We start from the raw sequence: 20,160 nt of genomic DNA, 5'->3' as shown, positions 1-20,160 counted from the left end.
CCGGTTCCGACTGGGGTAGGATCCTGTTCTCCCCGCAGCCTGGAGAGAGGACATCAAAGGCCGGAAGGTAAAAAGCTCGATCTCAGTCCTGTGTGAAACCCCTGAAATGGCGTGCACACATTTCCCCAAAGATCACCTACAAGCAGCGGAAACCAGGAAACGGGGACAGTTAACAGGACACCTCAGCCCTCTCCCAATTGCTTTTCCCGATCTCAGAGGTAGCCATGGTTACTGGTTTGTTATTGGTCTTTCTCCTCACCTATTTTTTTTCTTTTCTTCTTCCTACAAAAGAAGCCTGTATCAGGCTGCACTGTCCCTCGCTCTCTCACTAAACGCTGGAAGCTTCCAGGGGAAGGGGTGGAGGTCCGCCTCCATCCTTCTTAGTGGCTGTGTAGTGTTACCAGGGAAGAAGGTATTGTCACATGCGTAGCCATTCCCTGTGGATGGGGTGGATGTTGACGCCATCTGCGGTCACCAGCCACGCTGCCACCTCTGCTCGCTGAGATCTTTGTCCCATAGAGGTAAATACATTCCTAGAAATGGAGTTCTCGGTCTCCAGAGACGGGATGTGTCGGCTTCCCCAGGCCCCGCCGGGTTAGGCTTCAGGGAGGCCGAGCCGGCTTCTGCCCTCGCCGGCGCAGGTCGGTGCTGAGCGCGCAGCCCGTGGACGTGTGCACATGGAGGGCCCGTGCCGGCTTCGACCGGACGCTCAGAGGGTCTGGCTGCTTCCCAAGGCCCGGGTCTGAGGGGGTGGACGGCACGCACGGCGGGCTCCTTCCCCGCGAGGGGGGGGCTGCAGCTCTGGGGCTGCTGAGCCTCGGCTGGGAGGTCAGAGCCTGTCAGACTTAGGGTGTGGAGAGAGGGCGCCGGAAAGGCCCCTGGTGGGGTGGAGGCGTGGCTCGAGGAGTGAAGAGCCAGGCTAACAAGTCTTGGGTGGCCCCGATTTCAGGCTCCGGGAGGGAGGGAGGGCGGGAGGACCAACCTTTGGCTCGACGCTGGGGAAACTGAGGCCCCCGGTGAAGGGGGTCGCTCCTCTGGACGCACAGCAGGTCGGGATGCCAGGGAAGCAAGAGAACGGGTCTTGGGACCCGCCACGCCGCGGGGAACCTTCACCGAGCCCCTCCGCGTGCCCGCACCGGCTCACGTGCGGCCTCTGCCGGTGGGGTCCTGCTGCCTCCCCCCCGCGGGAACGGGACAGCCTGGGCTTGAACGGAGCCCGGCCACGGAGGCCCGGGCCCTCTCCGTGACCCCTGGCAGCCGGGGAACGGTGCTGGGTCAAAGGCCGCGAGGGGGCTGGCGGTGCTGGGTCAAAGGCCGCGAGGGGGCCGGCGGCGGGGAAGCGCTCAGAGCGGCACGCGGACCCGCCAGGCGCAGCCGCGGGCCGGCACCTGGCGATGTCAGTGCCCGCGTGTGCCTGGGCCTTAGGAGCCGGAAACGGCGCCCCCTGCCGGCCGGAGGTCAGGTGCATCCCGGCCCGGGCCTCTGCCCTCACCCCACGGGCCGTCGGGAGGTCCTCCGGGCTCGGGTCTTGCCATGAATGTCAGGATTTGCCCGCGGAGTCGTGTTCTCTCCTGGTGGCTCCTTAGGCTCCGGGAGTCGGCGCTCCCTGCTGGGTACGGGGGAGGGGGGCATAGAAACGTCCTGGGTGCTTCCCCGCCGGGCCTGCCCCGCGGCCCCGTGGAACCCTGGGGTGTGCTGGGCCTCGGTTCTCAGCCACCGCGGGGTAGACGCCGGGGAGCCTCCGCCACCTCCGTGGAAGGCCGTGGAGACGCCGTCCTGGGGGGCTGGGAGGGGGGCGCGTGTGCATGCAGGTGGTGTGGGCGTGGTGAGGGGGCGCGTGTGTGTGCAGGGGTGGGCGTGGTGAGGGGGCGTGTGTGTGTGTGCAGGCGTGGCGTGGGCGTGGTGAGGGGGCGTGTGGGCGTGCAGGTGTGGTGAGGGGGCGCGTGTGCGTGCAGGCGTGGGCGTGGTGAGGGAGCGCGTGTGCGTGCAGGCGTGGGCGTGGTGAGGGAGCGCGGTGTGCGTGCAGGCGTGGCTTGCGTGGTGAGGGAGCACGTGTGCGTGCAGGCGTGGTGTGGGCGTGGTGAGGGAGCGCGTGTGCGTGCAGGCGTGGCGTGGGCGTGGTGAGGGGGCGCGTGTGCGTGCAGGCGGCGTGGCTTGCGTGGTGAGGGGGCGCGTGTGCGTGCAGGCGGCGTGGCTTGCGTGGTGAGGGGGCGCGTGTGCGTGCAGGCGTGGCGGGCGTGGTGAGGGAGCGCGTGTGCGTGCAGGCGGCGTGGCTTGCGTGGTGAGGGAGCGCGTGTGTGTGCAGGCGGCGTGGCTTGCGTGGTGAGGGGGTGCGTGTGTGTGCAGGCGGCGTGGCTTGCGTGGTGAGGGGGTGCGTGTGTGTGCAGGCGGCGTGGCTTGCGTGGTGAGGGAGCGCGTGTGCGTGCAGGCGTGGCTTGTGTGGTGAGGGGGCGCGTGTGCGTGCAGGCGTGGCTTGCGTGGTGGGGGTGCGTGTGTGTGCAGGCGGCGTGGCTTGCGTGGTGAGGGGGTGCGTGTGTGTGCAGGCGGCGTGGCTTGCGTGGTGAGGGGGGCGCGGTGTGCGTGCAGGCGTGGCTTGCGTGGTGGGGGTGCGTGTGTGTGCAGGCAGCGTGGCTTGCGTGGTGAGGGGGCGCGTGTGCGTGGTGTGAGCACAGCTCCCACGCCGTCACGAGGGAACCCTGTGGCCGCTGCCTCTGGGGAGGGAAAGGCCCTCAGGCAGGCGAGTGTTGCTGTCCAGGGTTCACCTCTCGCATTTGTGGTAACACACACACATCGGACGTGTATGAGTGTGACTCATTAGGAAATACAGAGCTCTCAAGGCCGTGTCGATGATCAGCTGGGATCCCACGTCAGAGAATCATGTGGGTGCCTTAATCTCCGTGCGTGTGTGTGTGCACACGTGTGTGTGTGTGTCTCCACTACATGTATATCCAGGGTGTCCTAGGAGTGAATCTCCTGGCAACACAGCGAGCAGGCGTTATTTGAAACCTATTTCTCAGAGTCGCAGCTATTTTGCTTTGGTTTCTTCCACTCCTGGGTCTTGAACTCAGGGCCGGGCGCTGTCCCTGAGCTGCTTTTGCTGGAGACTGGCGCTGTACCACTTGAGCCGCTGCGCCCCTTCTGGCTTTTTCAGAGTGGTTGAGTGGAGGTCAGAGTCCCTTGGACTTTTCCGTGCCCAGACGGCTTTGCACCCCCATCTCCAGATCTCCGCCTCCTGCGCGGCTGGGATTAGGGGTGTGAGCGGCCGGGCGTCTCACTCTGAGGAGGGCCCTCACTCCGTACGGGGGTGACCGTACGTGTGTGGGGCTGCCGGACGCCTTGCTTTCTGCGCGTGAGCTGTGAGCGTGGCCCTAGGCCTCCTCGAGTCCCGGGTCCCGCTGGGTCCGCCGGCCACGTGGCTGGCTGTGCCGGGTCCCAGCCCCTCTCCCTCTGCTCTTTCCAGCTGCAGCAGCTCCTCTTGGCCAGCTCCTCCCCCACGCCCACCTCGGACTCCCAGAAGGAGGGGACGGCCTGGCGCCACGCCGGCCTCCGCTCCCGAAGTCAGCGGCCGTGCGTCAAGGTACGCCCGGGGCCCCCGGCGGGGACACGCGGTCCGCAGCGGCGGGGGGAGGGGGGGCGGGTCACCCACAGCCCCTGCAGACGCCGGGTCCTGCCCGGGCACCGCCTGCCTCCTTGGAGCCTGGGGTTCTCGAAGGAGCCCCGGGTGTCTTCACACGCCAGTGCTTTGGGCGCTTAGACGTTGACCCCCACCGGTTAAAGAGCGTGCCTTGCCCCGGGGGTTGCGTTCTCAGGGAGGGGGCCGCTGACGGACTCGAGCTGGGTCCTTGCTGGTGGTGGAGACCACACAAAGTCTGGGGGGGGTGTGAGGTTTCTTTCCTGGGGGGCCAGGGCGCAGTTCTGCAACACCCAAGCCCCCTTTCCCACCCAGCCCGTCTCCCAGGCCCACGACGGGAGTGGCGCGGAGCGCGTCATTCCCCAGGGCTTCTGGTCCTCCCAGCTGCATCCGTGGATCCCTTCCCGTCCCGCCCTGCTCCCCCCCTCCAGGGAGCCTCTCCCAGGCCGCCCCCGCCCCCCCACTTCCTCCCTCTTGGTCTTGGCTGAAACAAGGGAGCCCCTCTCCTCTCCCATTCTGGGTCCCGTTCAATCCAAGGCAACGCCGAGCTCCTCCGGAAACCAGAGCCTAGTAGCTTCCCTAGAGACGCGAACCGCACCGCCAGCCGGGGTTAGAAAAGCCCAGCCAGGCTCACGCGGGTTCTGAAGAGCCTCGCTCGCCAGCCTGGGCGAAGAGCCTGCCAGATCCGTATCCCCAGTGAACAGCCAAAAACAAACAAAACGCCGCAAGTGCGGTTCAAGTAGCAGAGTGCTGCTAGCCTTGAGGGAAAGAGCGTCACAAAAGGAAGAGGCCCCGAGTTCGAGCCCAAGTACTGGCACAGAACAACGACACCGCACACTAGCAGAAAGGGCCACTCCCGGGGGCCAGACCCAGGGGGCGGATTGGGCTCGAGAGAGGCGCGCGTGCCGGGGTAGACTGCGGAAGGGCAGCCGGGGGCCCGTGCGAGGCGAGGCGTCGGGCGGGCCCGCGCGGCCGGAGGGGCGTCCCCCCGGCTCACCCTCGTCCCTTCCCCTCCGCAGGCGGGGTGGCGCCCAGGACAGGAAGGCCCCCGCGCCTCGCTGCCAAAGCCGCGACTGTACCGAGCTGCACAGGCACCTGACCTCCGCACCGGCCTGCACCCCGGGCGGGGGCCCCCCGCCGCGTCCGCCGAGCCCCCGGCCCCTCGCCGGGGGGGACGAGGAGCCCGGGGAGGACCGTCCACCCCCTGGCCCGCGGCGGCCTCACCCCGAGACTCCCCGGCCCCCGACGGCGCCCCGGGCCCCCAGGACGCGCGGGCCGTGCTGCAGCTCATCCGCTACATGCACACCTACTGCCTGCCCCCGCGGAAGCGGCCCCCCCGCCGCCCGCCCCGCCCGCCCCCCGGCCCTGCGCGCCCCGCCCGCCGCGCCCCCCCGCCGCAGCCTCCTGGGCCGAGTTCTCCATCCTGAGGGAGCTCCTGTCCCAGGACGTGTCCTGCGACGTCCGCAAGCCCTACCGCCTGGCCACGCCGTCTACGCCTCCCTGGCGCCCCGACGGAGGCCCGGGGCCTGCAGAGACGGCAGGCCGCCCCGGCCCCCCCGCCCCCCGGGGAGGAGGTGAGGGTTGCGGCTTCGCCCCAGAGCTCGGGGCCCGGGCCCAGCCTGCGCCCGCTGAGGCTGGAGACGAAGGCTGACGCCAGCCCGCGCGCCGGGACGCACGCGGAGGAGGAGGACGGCCAAGAGGAGGAGGAGGAGGAGCAGGAGGAGGACGAGGAGGAGGACGAGGAGTGGGACAGGAAGCGGCTGGGCCGAGGCCTGCGGTGGAGCAAGCTGGGCCAGAGGGTGGAGAGCCCCGTGTGCCCCGTGCGGAGGTCCCGGCGGCTGAACCCCGAGCTGGGCCCCTGGCTGACGTGCGCCGCCGCGCCGCCGGCCCCTTCCGACCCCCGAGACGCGCCGCCGCCGTCGTGCGGGGCTTCCGGAACGTTCCGCCCCGGGGAGGCCGGCCTGGGCGGCCCCGCCGCGGACCACAGCGGCCCGCCGCGCCCCGCCCTGGAGAGCCCTGCGAGAGCGGCTGCGGGGACCCCGACGAGGACCCCGGCTGCCCGCCGCTCCCCTCCACAGGTCTGTAGCCGGGGCCCGCGGTCGGTCGGCGAGAGGGGGCGGGCGGGACGGGGGTGGGGAGCGAGCCCTGCCGCCACCCAGGTGCCCCGAGCCTGGGGTTCCAGCCCCCCCCCCCCCCGTCCCAGGTGCTGGGCGAGGCCGGCCCGGTGCCCATCCCTCTGTAGGACGGCCCTCGGGAGCCCGGGCTCCCGGCCGCTGTGCTACCGCGTTTGCCCACGAGGAGGCGCCCGGTGGCCACACGCCCGTCCACCGGCTCTCCACCAACCAGCTCTGCGGGCCGAGGGCCTGCGAGACGGAGTCCTCCTCCTCTCTAGTCCTTTAGACTGGGGGTTGCACCCTCGCCGGCCGGTGTGCGCGGCTCGTCTGTCAGTTAGGGTCTGGTGCGTTTGCCTGGGCTGGCCCTGGGCTGTGATCCTCCCACGTAACAGAGATGGCAGGTGTGCACTCCACGCCCAGGCCGGGAGGTGAATTTGAGCTCTTCCTGCCTTGCCCTAAAAATAGCTGGTGCTTCTGTGTCGACGGCGCAAAGGGTGGATAGCTGTGCTCGGCACCCTACAAGTTTGAGGTCTCTTCCCGAGAGGGGACGCCTGCTCACGGCGCCGTGGTAGGGACTCATTGTTCTCTTTTTGTCTTCTTTTCAGACTCGCCCAGGTGCCTCATGCTGGCATTGTCACAAAGGTGGGTCTGTAGAGCTATCTTCAGAACGCAGGTGTTGTGCGACTCGGTCCTGTTGGCTGTGTGCTGGGAAGGAAGGTCCTCAGCCTCCCGGTCCCACGCCCTGGGCTGATTATCTTCCTCCTCGGGGAAGTTTTAGAAGCTGGTCTTCGTAGGCCCCGGAAGGATGGGGAAATCAAGCTCTTAGGCCTGGGGGCGTGCCCGTGCGACTTGATCAGTTCCTCACCCACTCTGGGCCTCAGTGACCCCGTGATTCCAACCATAAAGTATGGAGGCCGGTGACGCTTGTCTTCTGTCTTCCCTAGTCAGCGTCACCTGTGTCCCTTAAAAACCCATGCAGCTGGGCGGGGCGCTGGTGGCTCACGCCTGTCGTGCTAGCTACCGAGCAGCCTGAGATCTGAGGATCGAGGTTCAGAGCCAGCCCGGGCAGGAAAGTCCATGAGACTCTCATCTCCTGTTAACCACCAGAAAAATGGAAGTGGCGTGGTGGCTCAAAGCGGTAGAGCGCTAGCCTTGAGCTGCCATGCTCAGGGACGGGGCCCAGCAGGCCCAGAGTTCAAGCCCCATGACCCACTAAAAAACAAACCAACTGTGCAGCTCGACTCCTTGAAGGGCTAGGATGGGATGGGGTTCCCACTAGAACGTTCTCTCCAAACCCCCCGTCTGCTGCAGCAGAAGCAGGGCCCCTCACGGTGCACCGGGTCTCCTGCGGTGCTGGGGTGACGGCAGCCCGGCGCTGACGGGCCTCTCTCCTCTGTCCCTCCCCGCCCCCCCCAGTGACCCTCTCAGCAAGAAGAGCTTCGAGCAGACCCTGACCGTGGAGCTCTGCGGCACGGCAGGTGAGCCCGGGGCTTGGGGGCGCCCCTGGGCGGCTGGCAGATGCCCCACGGGCACGGGAGGTGATGTCGGGGTCAGCAGAGACAGAGGCCGCCCCCCTCACACGCCCCCCCCCCCCCAGGCCTCACCCCGCCCACCACGCCTCCGTACAAGCCCGCAGAGGAGGACCCCTTCAAGCCCGACGTGCGGCACAGCCCGGGGCGGGACGCGGGCACCCGGCCCCCTCCCCGGCGGCTCTGCAGCCCGCAGCCCCCTCGGGGGTCACCCGCCAGGCGCCCGGCTCCCAGGCTGGCCAGAAGCGCCCCTTCTCCTGCTCCTTCGGAGACCACGACTACTGCAGGTGCTCAGGCCCGAGGGCGTCCTGCGCGGGAAGGTGCTGAGGTCCCGGGGGCCCTCGGGGGCCCCGCGGGGGGAGGCCCGGCGCCGCGACCCCCGGCCCCCCGCCCAGGGACGGCACGCCGCTGCGAGACCACGAGATCCGAGCCAGCCTCACCAAGCACTTCGGCCTGCTGGGGGCGGCCCTGGACGGCGAGGAGCCCGGCGCGTGCGCGAGCCCCGACTACGCCGCCGGCGACAGCGGCTTCCTCCTGGAGGAGGAGGAGGAGGAGGAGGAGGAGGAGGAGGACTCGGGGGTCAGCCCCCCTTGCTCTGACCACTGCCCCTACCAGAGCCCGCCCAGCAAAGCCGGCCGGACGCCCCGCAGCCGCTCGAGCTCCGGCTCCTCGCCCTGCCGCTCCTGGTCCCCGGACGCCCGAAGGAACGGCAGGTGGGGTGGAGGCGTCGGGAGGGCCCCGGGAGCTCGCTCTGAAGCGGGGCGCAGGCTGGGGGGGGCTCTGATCTGGACGCCTCGGGCGGGCCGTGGGGGGCCCGGGGGCAGCAGAGCGGACGCGGGGTGCGAGGAGGAGGAAGCACCCAGCATCCGGGTCGCCGGCGCCTTAGTCCCCTCCACCATCCCCACACACGCCACGCGCCCTCCACCATCCCCACACACGCCACGCGCCCCTCCACCATCCCCGCACGCCACGCGCCCCTCCACCATCCCCACACACGCCACGCGCCCCTCCACCATCCCCACACACCACGCGCCCCTCCACCATCCCCACACACGCCACGCGCCCCTCCACCATCCCCGCACGCCACGCGCCCCTCCACCATCCCCACACACGCCACGCGCCCCTCCACCATCCCCACACGCCACGCGCCCCTCCACCATCCCCACACGCCACGCGCCCTCCACCATCCCCACACACGCCACGCGCCCCTCCACCATCCCCACACACGCCACGCGCCCCTCCACCATCCCCACACACGCCACGCGCCCCTCCACCATCCCCACACACGCCACGCGCCCCTCCACCATCCCCACACACGCCACGCGCCCCTCCACCATCCCCACACACGCCACGCGCCCCTCCACCATCCCCACACACGCCACGCGCCCCTCCACCATCCCGCACGCCACGCGCCCTCCACCATCCCCACACACGCCACGCGCCCCTCCACCATCCCCACACACGCCACGCGCCCCTCCACCATCCCCACACACGCCACGCGCCCCTCCACCATCCCCGCACGCCACGCGCCCCTCCACCATCCCCACACACGCCACGGCGCCCCTCCACCATCCCCGCACGCCACGCGCCCCTCCACCATCCCCACACGCCACGCGCCCCTCCACCATCCCCACACACGCCACGCGCCCCTCCACCATCCCCACACACGCCACGCGCCCCTCCACCATAACCACACGCCACGCGCCCCTCCACCATCCCCACACACGCCACGCGCCCCTCCACCATCCCCACCCACGCCACGCGCCCCTCCACCATCCCCACACACGCCACGCGCCCCTCCACCATCCCCACACACGCCACGCGCCCCTCCACCATCCCCACACACGCCACGCGCCCCTCCACCATCCCCACACACGCCACGCGCCCCTCCACCATCCCCGCACGCCACGCGCCCTCCACCATCCCCACACACGCCACGCGCCCCTCCACCATCCCCAACCACGCCACGCGCCCCTCCACCATCCCCACACACGCCACGCGCCCCTCCACCATCCCCGCACAGCCACGCGCCCCTCCACCATCCCCACACACGCCACGCGCCCCTCCACCATCCCCACACACCACGCGCCCTCCACCATCCCCACACACGCCACGCGCCCCTCCACCATCCCCGCACGCCACGGCCCCTCCACCATCCCCACACACGCCACGCGCCCCTCCACCATCCCCACACGCCACGCGCCCCTCCACCATCCCCACACGCCACGCGCCCCTCCACCATCCCCACACACGCCACGCGCCCCTCCACCATCCCCACACGCCACGCGCCCCTCCACCATAACCACACACGCCACGCGCCCCTCCACCATCCCCACACACGCCACGCGCACCCCTCCACCATCCCCGCACACGCCACGCGCACCCTCCACCATCCCCACACCACGCCACGCGCCCCTCCACCATCCCCACACACGCCACGCGCCCCTCCACCATCCCCCACTCGCCACGCGCCCCTCCACCATCCCACACACGCTACGCGCCCCTCCACCATCCCCACACACGCCACGCGCCCCTCCACCATCCCCACTCGCCACGCGCCCCTCCACCATCCCCACACACGCCACGCGCCCCTCCACCATAAACCACACACGCCACGCGCCCTCCACCATCCCCACACACGCCACGCTCCCCTCCACCATCCCCACACACGCCACGCGCCCCTCCACCATCCACACACGCCACGCGCCCCTCCACCATGCCCACACACGCCACGCGCCCCTCCACCATCCCCGCACACGCCACGCGCCCCTCCACCATCCCCACACACGCCACGCGCCCCTCCACCATCCCCCGCACGCCACGCGCCCCTCCACCATCCCCACACACGCCACGCGCCCCCTCCACCATCCCCACACACGCCACGCGCCCCTCCACCATCCCCACACACGCCACGCCGCCCCTCCACCATCCCCGCACGCCCACGCGCCCCTCCACCCATCCCACACACGCCACGCGCCCCTCCACCATCCCCACACACGCCACGCGCCCCTCCACCATCCCCACACACGCCACGCGCCCCTCCACCATCCCCACACACGCCACGCGCCCCTCCACCATCCCCACACACGCCACGCGCCCCTCCACCATCCCCACACACGCCACGCGCCCCTCCACCATCCCCACACACGCCACGCGCCCCCTCCACCATGCCCACACACGCCACGCCCGCCCCCTCCACCCACCATCCACACACACGCCACGCGCCCTCCACCATCCCCGCACACGCCACGCGCCCCTCCACCATCCCCACACACGCCACGCGCCCCTCCACCATCCCCACACGCCACGCGCCCCTCCCACCATCCCCGCACACGCCACGCGCCCCTCCACATCCCCACACACGCCACGCGCCCCTCCACCATCCCCACACACGCCACGCGCCCCTCCACCATCCCCACACGCCACGCGCCCCTCCACCATCCCCGCACGCCACGCGCCCCTCCACCATAACCACACACGCCACGCGCCCCTCCACCATAACCACACACGCACGCGCACCCTCCATCATCCCCACTCGCCACGCGCCCCTCCACCATCCCACACCACGCCACGCGCCCCTCCACCATCCCCACACACGCCACGCGCCCCTCCACCATCCACACACACGCCACGCGCCCCTCCACCATCCCCACACACGCCACGCGCCCCTCCACCATCCACACACACGCCACGCGCCCCTCCACCATCCCCACACACGCCACGCGCCCCTCCACCATCCCCCCACACGCCACGCGCCCCTCCACCATAACCACACACGCCACGCGCCCCTCCACCATTCCCCACACACGCCACGCGCCCCTCCACCATCCCCACACGCCACGCGCCCCTCCAACCATCCCCACACGCCACGCGCCCCTCCACCATCCCCGCACGCCACGCATCCCTTCCATTCGTCCATTAGCATGCATCCCTGTGCTGTGTGGGGTGGAGCTGCTCCTGGGCGGGGCACTGGGCGGGCACGGGCGCTGTGGTGGGCGAGCTGGCCTGACGGGGCGGAGCCAGTGGTTCCAGAACGGAGGCCTCGCCTGTGGCACTGACTGGCTCCCTTCCTCCCTCCCTCCGTGGCCGGGGGAAGCGGCTCCAGCAGGAGCGGGGCTGAGCGCGCCTGCCCTGGAGAAGCCCCGGTCGTGGGGGCCCGCCCCCCGGCTCCCCGCCCGTCTGCCCCGTCACGAGAGTGAGTGCTTTACTGTGCTCGTTCACCGACAGGTGTGAGAGCCCAGGGCCCCTGTCCACTCGGAACCGGAAGCGTCCGGCACGCCAGGAAGCGGCGGGAAAGAGCCATGGTGAGTGATCTGGGAGTGGACGGGAGAGGCGGTGGAGAGCGGTGCCCACGGAGGGTGGGGGGAGGGGCGGGGAGGCAACCCGCAGAGGGGAGGGGAGGCACCGGCAGAGGGGAGGGGAGGGGAGGCGCGTCCCTGTCCCTGTGATCGTGGCCGGGCCTGTTCCCCATCCCTGTGATCGTGACCGGGCCTGGTCTCCGTCCCCGTCCCTGTGATCCGTGGCCGGGCCTGGTCTCCGTCCCCGTCCCTGTGATCGTGGCCGGGCCTGGTCTCCGTCCCCATCCCTGTGATCCGTGGCCGGGCCTGGTCTCCGTCCCCATCCCTGTGATCGTGGCCGGGCCTGGGTCTCCGTCCCCATCCCTGTGATCCGTGGCCGGGCCTGGTCTCCGTCCCCATCCCTGTGATCGTGGCCGGGCCCTGGTCTCCGTCCCCGTCCCTGTGATCGTGGCCTGGTCTCCGTCCCCATCCCTGTGATCGTGGCCGGGCCTGGTCTTCCGTCCCCGTCCCTGTGATCCGTGGCCGGGCCTGGTCTCCGTCCCGTCCCTGTGATCAAGGCCGGGCTGGGCCGGCCTGGAGCTGCATGCTCCCGGCACCCCCGAGGCCCGCAGTGACAGGGACGGGAGCCCCGGCTTGGAGGAAGTCCTTGTCCCTCCTGTGCTCCCCCGGCGTGGACAGGGAGCAATGACCCAGCCCCGCTCTGTCCCCTCCGGAGCAGGGCGAAGGCCGCGTGGTCTACGTGCGGAATCTGTCCGGCGACGTGAGCTCGCGAGGGCTGAGGCGGCGCTTGGAGGCGTTTGGGGAGGTCGTGGAGTGCCAGGTGCTGACGAGAAGGGAGAGGTGAGTGAGCTCGGAGGGGCAGGGGCGGAGGGCCGGACACACCGCGGGCCCGAAGGGGACACAGTGAAAGCCTAGACCCAGAGCGCCAGGACGAGGGCGAGGCCCGCGACCGGAGGACCCGCGAAGGCCACCCGGCCCGCGGTGCTGAGTTCCAGGCCGGTTCTGTGCATTCTGGCCCGAGCCTTCCACCCCCCTCTCTTCCTTGGGGCCAGTACTGGGTGTGAACTAGGCCTGGGCTCTGTCCCTTAGCGCTTCGGCACAGGTTAGAAACCTTACCCGAGCAAGGGAAGCAAGTAAAAGAGCTGGAGGCCTTGCTCAGGTAGTGCAGCGCCCACCTAGCACTTGCAAGACCCTGAGTCCAAAACCCAAGTACTGCCAAACGAAGAAGGGGGGGGCGGAGGAGGGGGAGGAGGAGGAAGAAGGAGGGGAAGGGAGGAGGGAGCAGGGAGGAGGAAGAAGAGGAGGAGGAGGAAGGAGGAAGAGAAGGGAGGAGAAAGAAAAGGTGGAGGGGAGGGGGAGGAAGAAGGAGGGAAAGGGAGGAGGAGCAGGGAGGAGGAAGAAGAGGGGGAGGAAGGAGGAGGAAGAGGGAGGAGGAGGAAGGAGGAAGAGAAGGGAGGAGGAGGAGGGGGAGGAGGAGGAAGAAGGAGGGAAAGGGAGGAGGAGCAGGAGGAGGAAGAAGAGGAGGAGGAGGAGGAGAGGAGGAAGAAGGAGGGAAAGGGAGGAGGAGCAGGGAGGAGGAAGAAGAGGAGGAGGGGGAGGAGGAGGAAGAGGGAGGAGGAGGAAGGAGGAAGAGAAGGGAGGAGGAAGAAAAGTAGGAGGGGAGGGGGAGGAAGAGGAAGAGGAGAGGGGGAGGACGGAGGAGGAGGAAGAGGAGGAAGAGGGAGGAGGGAGGAGGAGGAGGAAGAAGAGGAGAAGGAGGAGGAGAAGAGAAGAGGAAGAAGAGGGAGGAGGAGGGAGAGGAGGAAGGCTGGCAGGGATGTGGATAAACTGGAACCGTTCACTTTCTGGCGTCTGAAGGGCACAGAGCTGCTCGGAGCCTGTTTCCCCGTGGGGGTGGTGCGTTCCGCAGCCCCCCATCTCAGGCTGTGTGGGGAGGGCGCGGCCAGTGCCTGGCAGCCCCGGGCTCGTCCTCCCCTCAGCGCATGTGTGTCGGGGAGGATTCGCACGCGTGGCCTGGGCCCTGGGTCCCCGCAGCCGTGGCAGGAGCGCGGGGGGGGGGGGGGGCCTCAGGTGCGCGTCGGGGAGGATTCGCACGTGTGGCCTGGGCCCTGAGTCCCCGCGGCCATGGCAGGAGCGCGGGGGGGGGGGGGGGGGGGGGGGGGGGGGGCTCAGGTGCCGCGCGGCTGGTGTGGCAGCTCCGCCCTTGTCTCCCCCCGCAGGGGCGAGAAGCGCGGCCCTCGCCGCCTTCCGGTGTTCGGAGCCCGCGCCGCTGTCCCTGCGGCACGGAGCCGCGCCGAGGCGGCGCCACGAGCCCTCCCGGCGGCCGAGCTGCGGAGGACGCCGGCCGGCCCGCTGGCCCAGACACCCCGACTACGGTAAGCCGCCCGCCGGGCCCCCGCCCCACACCCCCCCAGATGAGCACGCGCCCTGGACCGGGGACCGCCCAAGACCCGGCCACTCCCAGGCCACCCCGTGGGCCATGGGGTGTGACTCAGTTTCCCCCGCTGCACGAACCAGGGACGCCAGCTCTGTGAGTGTCGCTTCCGTGACCCCGCCGCGGGTTGGGATCCCGGAATGCTGTCTGGAAAAGCGTTGGGAGGGCCCGGCTCAGGGCGCCCCGACACCGACGGCGCGGCAGAGAGGCCGTCGCTCGCGGGGGAACGGCGGCGGAGGGGGTCACGGGGCTCATTCCCCGCCCCCCGGCCCCTTTCAGGGCGCTCACTGGCTTCTCTCGCCGACCCCCAGACCCCCGCGTGGAAGAGGCCCCCGCCCGCGCCCGGGAAAGAGCAAGTACGAAGCCATGGATTTCGACAGCTTGCTGAGAGAGGCGCAGCAGAGCCTGCACTGACGCAGCCTTAACCTCCGAGGGACACCGCAATACCTCAGACAAGGCCCTTGCACCGTTTACGCTTTCGGAGGAAGAGTGTGTGAGGAGGAGAGCGCGCGTGCACGCGTGTCGGACCCGCGCGCGGGCGAGCCAGAGGCGTGGACCCGCCGTCCATCCCTGTCAAGAAATCAATGTTTACATTGCGCAAAGCTGCTGCTGTCTGTGAGTTCCCGTGGCGTGGACGTCCTCCTGTCCCCCCGAGTGTCCTCGCGTCCGAGAGCGGGCCGGTGGCCCTCCCCCCGTCCCCCGTCCCCCCCCCCCCGCACACCCGCGTGTGCCCACCGCAGCGTCCGTCCGTAGTGCGTGCTGGTGAACTCGCCATCTGTGGAATAGAATCAGGCCGATGAACTCATTCTTAGTGGAAGAACAAGAAAGCATATCCTTCAAATAGCTGTGCCGTGCCCGGGGTTCTCGTCCGGCTTCTGCTTTTCCACTCCGCCGTGTCGTGAGGTGTGGGCCACGGCGGGGGGGCCGGGGGGCCCCCCCCCCCCGACGGCCGGGAGCGGCGGGGGAGGGCTCTCGGGACTTTCCCGGCCGAGCCCCGCCCCGGTGTCTTCCGTTGGGCAAGTTGGGGTCACGTTCCATCCGCCGCCCGTCTCGTGCTCACCGTGTTCCTGTGTGTCAGTGCTCAGAGCCCTCGAGTGCCTTGTAAGGGACGGGGGGGGGGGGACCCCCGGGGGGAAGGAGCAGGCAGGCCCCTGGGGTGGGGGCGCATGCGTGAGCAGGCCGGGCGGGGGCCCCCACGGAGCAGCTCCCGGTGAGCCCCGCCACCCGGGCCGTGCCCAGACGCCCCGGGGCTCCAGTGGGAGTCGACACGCAGTGACCGGCTGGCATTGGGGGGCGTCCCGGCCCCGCGCCCGCCCTGTGCGTCCTGGGGCGCCGGCCCGCCCTTCCCCTGGTCTGTGTCTCGCCCCCCGCAGGGAGAGCGTTCCAACTGGGCCGGGCCCGGGAGCCGTGGGCCTCGACCGGGGCGGCGTGAAGCCCCCCGGGGCCTCCGGCCGCTCCCGCGGGCCTCGCGGGACCCCCGATCCGCCCAGGGCCGTAGCTTCTTCGTGCCTTGCATTCATCTGCGATTCTGGAGAGTTCACTCACTTATTTATTTTTTTAAAGAAAAGGTCCTGGCGCTTTTTGAAAAAAATAAGTATGGAAATCAACTGACCGGGAACTAAACGTGCTAAATGAATCTGTTGGCGAGTACCGGGTCTAGTCCTCTGAGATTGGGTGGTTGGCTCTTTGTTTTGTGTTTTTTTAATTATCTAATACCTCAGTAGGGAACCTGAGTCCATGGTCTTGTGTTGAGGGGCGAGGCTGGAGGAGACAGGCTTAGCAGAGGTCGGGAGTTTGAGTGCTTACTAACCCGTTACCCTCTCGATTACCCCAAAAGGCATGGGCCGGGGGGGGGGGGGGGGGGAGAAGTAGAGGTTCCAGCCGCAGAGGAGCGGAACGTCGCTCGCGGCGGCGCTGGCCTTCTCGGCTGAGGCAGACGCGGCTAGCCTTTGTTTCTGAAGCCTGGATGGGTGGGTCAGAGCCCTCAAGCCAGCGCCCTCAGAAGTCACCGCTGCCTGACGGGAGTCGAATCTACTTGACGCGCAGTTTCGTGTGGGGAAGGTTCCCGTCACTCACGCGGCAGCCGGTTGTTAGCTCGGTTTCCCGTGGCCATCTCCGTCTTCATGTCCTGATCTGTGAGAGGACGTGTCCCGCCAGCCTCGCTTCGGTGCCCCGCTCCCGATACGACTTTACACCCAGCCCTGCGGGCGAGGGGCCAGGGGCGCCCCTGGGAAGGCAGGCTTGTTAGGAGAGACCCAAAGAGGGCCTCGCGCAGCACCGCCCCCTCGTGAGACCCAAAGAGGGCCCTCGCGCAGCACCGCCCCCCTCGTGAGACCCAAAGAGGGCCTCGCGCAGCACCGCCCCCCTCGTGAGGCCCACGTAGCTGTTCACTGCCGAGCACGCGTGCACACCCGCGGCCCTGAGGCCTGGCGGCAGGCGGAGGGGGGACGCGGAGTCCGATCTGCAGTCTGCTGACCGGGCTGCCGGCCAGAGCCCGGGGTGGCTGGCTGAGTCCTCTTCCTCCCGGGGCCTCCGCGTGGGGGAGCCGGGGGCTGCCCACGCAGCACGGCTTGCCGGTGAGGGCCGAGCCCCTCCCTCCCGCCCCCCTCCTCCCCTTAGGGTCCTCTCCGCTCCTTCCAGGCCCTGGAAGTCGCTGAGGGCCTCCGCCCTGGGCGCGGGGGCGCCTGGCCCGGGCAGATGAGGGGCGGGCGGGCGCCTGGCCAGAGCATCCGCCGCGTCTGCAAGGGGGCTGCCACCCTGCAGCCAGGCTGCCCGTTCCGGAGCGGGGCGGCCCTGCAGACGCCTCCGCCCGGGAGCCCTCGGTGCCGTGTGTCGAGGCCAGGAGACGCCGGCCCCTCCGGGTGCCCAGGGGCGCAGCCGCCGCCGCCGGCCACCCCCCGGCAGCTGTCCCGGCGCGCGCCCCCGCGATGCCTGCGTGTGGCCGCCGCCCAGCTTCCCGGGCACGCGTGCCGGCCGCCATCTCTGTGCTGTCCCGGTGTGTCCAGAGATGTCCTCCGCCTCCTTCCTCCGAGGGCCCGAGGCCCTCGTCGCAGGCCCCCCCCCCCCCGTGGGGCTCGGGTGACTGAAGGAGAAGAGGAATCGGAGCGCGGACAGATGGGCAGGGAAGGCGCCGCCCCCCCCCCCCCCCGACAGCCCCGGAAGAGCGCCCTGCGCCCGGACGGGCCCATGGCTCTGCGCGGGGACCGACGATCTGGAAGCACCAAAGAACGAGCGGGGGGGGGGGGGGCTCCCAGCACCAGGACTCCCTGCCCGGTCCTGACACGGAAGCCACGCGGCGAGGGAAGTGAGGAGGCTGAGAGCGGAGGGGCCTGGGAAGCCATCGGGGGCAGAAAAGCCGGGGAGACTCTTGCCTCTAATTTACCAGCAAAAAGCCAGATGTGAAGGTGTGGCTCAAGTGGTAGAGCACCAGCCTTGAGCAAAAAAGCTAGGAGCCAGCACCCAAGCCCTGAGTTCAAGCCGGTGTGCACGTGTGTGTATACACCACACACACACACACACACACGATGTGGCCAGGTGCCTGGATGGCGGGCTTTTTGAGGGGCCATCGTTCCTCCTGTGTGTGAATCCATCTTCCTGCCTTGGCCGAGGGGCAGGCGGTGAGTAGCAGCAGAGGAGGAGGGTACAGGGAGGCCACCCCAGTCCTGGGGGGACGGGTCCATCCGGACCATCCCCCGCCCTCCGTGGCCCTGAGAAGGCACTCCCGAGGACGGGCTGACCCCCGCTCATGGAGGTCACCACGGCGGTGTTGTTCTTAGGACTTGAGCTTTCACAGCTCTCGCAGGTGCCCTTGTTCTGCGAGGTGCGCACCGGCCTGAGACCGGGGGAAGAATGGAATGTGTCATAGCAAATCGCGCGAACCTGACGGTTTCGTTGGCCAAAGAAGAAGGGCCTCCCTCCCACGCTGCGGGGAGGAAGGGAGCCCACAGGTGCCCGAGCACGACGGAGAGCGGGGCCCGGAGCTTGCTCAAGGAGCCGGGCCTCGGGTTCTGCAGGTTCCGGGGGTACAGGGTACGGGAAGGGAGAGCCTGGAGCTGGTCACCCACCTGACCCAGGAGCCGTGGAGGCGGAGCGGCCCGGGCCGTGTCCGGCCTGCCTGGGACGTGGGCCCAGGTGTTTTTGCACTAGTCAAGCACAGCACTTTGAGAAGAGCCCCACCTGAGCCTGGCTCAGTTTCCCCTCTGGCAGAGGCGTGTCTCTTGGGAAGGGTCTGGGAGGAAGGGCCTGCCGGGGCTGGGCCTTCGCTGGCTGGAATGACGGATGTTTGCGGAAGGGCTGCACGCAGCCCCGTGGACGGAAAGGGCCGGTGAGGCAAACCGTGGAAGCCATCGAAGCCGCTCTGGAGCGCGGGGCCCAGGGCAGCTTCCTTGAGGCGTCGCCCTCGCTCCCGCTGGCGGCAGCCCGCCTCCGTCTGCGAAGCCAGCCCGCACCCCACGGGGCCCCCCCGTCCCCGCCGCGGCCCAGCGCGCGGGGCCCCGGCTCGGCCCGTTTCAAGCCATAGCTTCGGAGCGGGGCGCGCGGGCGGCGTCCCCACCGACGGCGTCTGACGGGACGGCTGTGGCGGCGCGGCGTCTCGTCCCGACCTCAGAGCGCACTCGCCACACGCGTGGCTCCGCTCGGGCGCCTTCCCGCGTCTCCCCGGGGCGACGGCGGGCTATGGGACGCCCGGCGGCGGGGGGCGGGGGGGCTTCGCGTCTCGGGGGCGCGGCAGATTCTCAGAAGTGTCGCCCGGATGCCCCGCACACCCGGGAGGGGGAGGGAACGCCCGGCCGCGGCGCGGGGCTCTGTGGGCGGTGACGTCCCGTGCGGGGCGTCCGCGGGGGACGGGAGCCGCTGCGGGCCGCCCCTCCCGCCCCTCGACTCCCGGGGGGGCCCCCGCGTGGTCGCCGCCCGCCGCACTTTGCCTTATCTACGCGTGGCCGCCATCCTAGTGGCCAAAGGCTGCGCCGCGCCCACCGGCCGCCAGCACGCCGGGCCCGTCCGTCCGTCCGCCCGTCCGTCCACCCGTCCGTCCATGCGGCCCGCCATCTTGCCGCCTGCACGGACCGGCGGACGACGCGCCAGGGCACGAGCCGTCGGTCGGTGTTCTCAGCGCTCCGCCCGGCGCCGGCGGGTTAGAGGATTCTGGAAGCCGCCGCGTGGACGCGCGTGCACCCCGGGAAGGGCAGGGGCTGGTCTGTGGGGGGGTGGGGTGGGGGGCCCGGCCCGGGGTGGGGGGGCCCAGCGAGGCCAGGTGGGGGTCGCCGTCTACCAAATAGCCGCCGCCGCTGTCTGAGCTTTCGTCGCCGTTTTTGTCCTTCGTTCGTACTTAGGAATCTTGTCCGACGTCCTTGTGTTAGGAATAAAAAGTCATAACGGTTCCCAGCTCCGTGTCCCGGGGACACTCTGCTTCGACGGGAGCCGGTGGGCGGCGGGGGTGCGCGGAACCGGGCAGCGGACCTCGGGGGCCTCCAGAGGGAGTCGGGGCGCTGGCCGTCCAGCACTCACGCGCACCCGCCCCCCCCACACCCCCCCCAGACACCCCCAGACTCAACTCCGCTCCCGGCCCCGGGTTTCCAGAGAGGTGGCTGGGGGTCCCCGGCGTCCCTTCCAGCCCGCCTGACCTTGAACTCAAGATCCTCCTCTCCCGATGTGACCGCGCAGCCTAGGACTTCCGAGCAATAGGGAGCCGGGCTTCCTCCGGCTCCGCGGGTCACAGGGTCGCGCGCGGGACCGCCGAGCCCGCGGGGGGCAGCCGTCCAGGGGCACCACTGAGGGGCATTATTTATTAGGAAGTTCAACAAGGTAACTACAGCCTGGGCGAGTGAGTGAAAGCCTGTGTGTGCATGTGTCACGCGTGTGTGTGAGAGAGACATTACATGGATGCATTTCTTGAGAAAGGTGCAAGAATTTCACCGACACAGAGGACACATCTGCTTAGTTATTTATAATAGAAAGCTAAATTTTAATTTTTTAAAGGACACTGCTAATGACTGAGAATCGAGTTTTTAGTTTTGCTATTTTTTTTAATTGGTAGAGGATTTTTATATATTTTTTCCATTGTGTTGGGTTTGTCCTTATTTATATAAACACTTATCTGTAAGAGGCAAGGAAGAAACCTTTGCTTTTAATTATCGTGGTTGTCATCATCTCTGTT

General features: G+C 69.3%; 1 protein-coding gene across 1 annotated transcript in view; it reads left to right on the top strand.

The window, feature by feature from the left end:
* Positions 1–14,652, top strand: part of Ppargc1b (PPARG coactivator 1 beta) — a 90,948-nt gene extending 76,296 nt beyond the window's left edge. The window contains 20 exon segments of the mRNA XM_048331115.1: positions 3,461–3,577; positions 3,914–3,928; positions 4,667–4,835; positions 4,838–4,977; positions 4,980–5,118; positions 5,121–5,165; positions 5,168–5,641; positions 5,644–5,709; positions 6,351–6,387; positions 7,162–7,223; positions 7,343–7,432; positions 7,435–7,557; positions 7,560–7,620; positions 7,622–8,000; positions 11,516–11,578; positions 12,291–12,412; positions 13,792–13,807; positions 13,809–13,947; positions 14,318–14,337; positions 14,340–14,652. Of these exon segments, the coding sequence (XP_048187072.1) occupies positions 3,461–3,577; positions 3,914–3,928; positions 4,667–4,835; positions 4,838–4,977; positions 4,980–5,118; positions 5,121–5,165; positions 5,168–5,641; positions 5,644–5,709; positions 6,351–6,387; positions 7,162–7,223; positions 7,343–7,432; positions 7,435–7,557; positions 7,560–7,620; positions 7,622–8,000; positions 11,516–11,578; positions 12,291–12,412; positions 13,792–13,807; positions 13,809–13,947; positions 14,318–14,337; positions 14,340–14,420 (2,358 nt within the window). The 3' untranslated portion in view covers positions 14,421–14,652.
* Positions 14,653–20,160: the final 5,508 nt, after the last annotated feature.

The sequence above is a fragment of the Perognathus longimembris genome, chromosome 22, assembly GCF_023159225.1.
Source record: "Perognathus longimembris pacificus isolate PPM17 chromosome 22, ASM2315922v1, whole genome shotgun sequence".
Classification (NCBI taxonomy): Eukaryota; Metazoa; Chordata; class Mammalia; order Rodentia; family Heteromyidae; genus Perognathus; species Perognathus longimembris.
The sequence above is the reverse complement of the archived record's forward strand: the minus strand, read 5'-3'. Positions and strand labels throughout refer to the sequence as shown.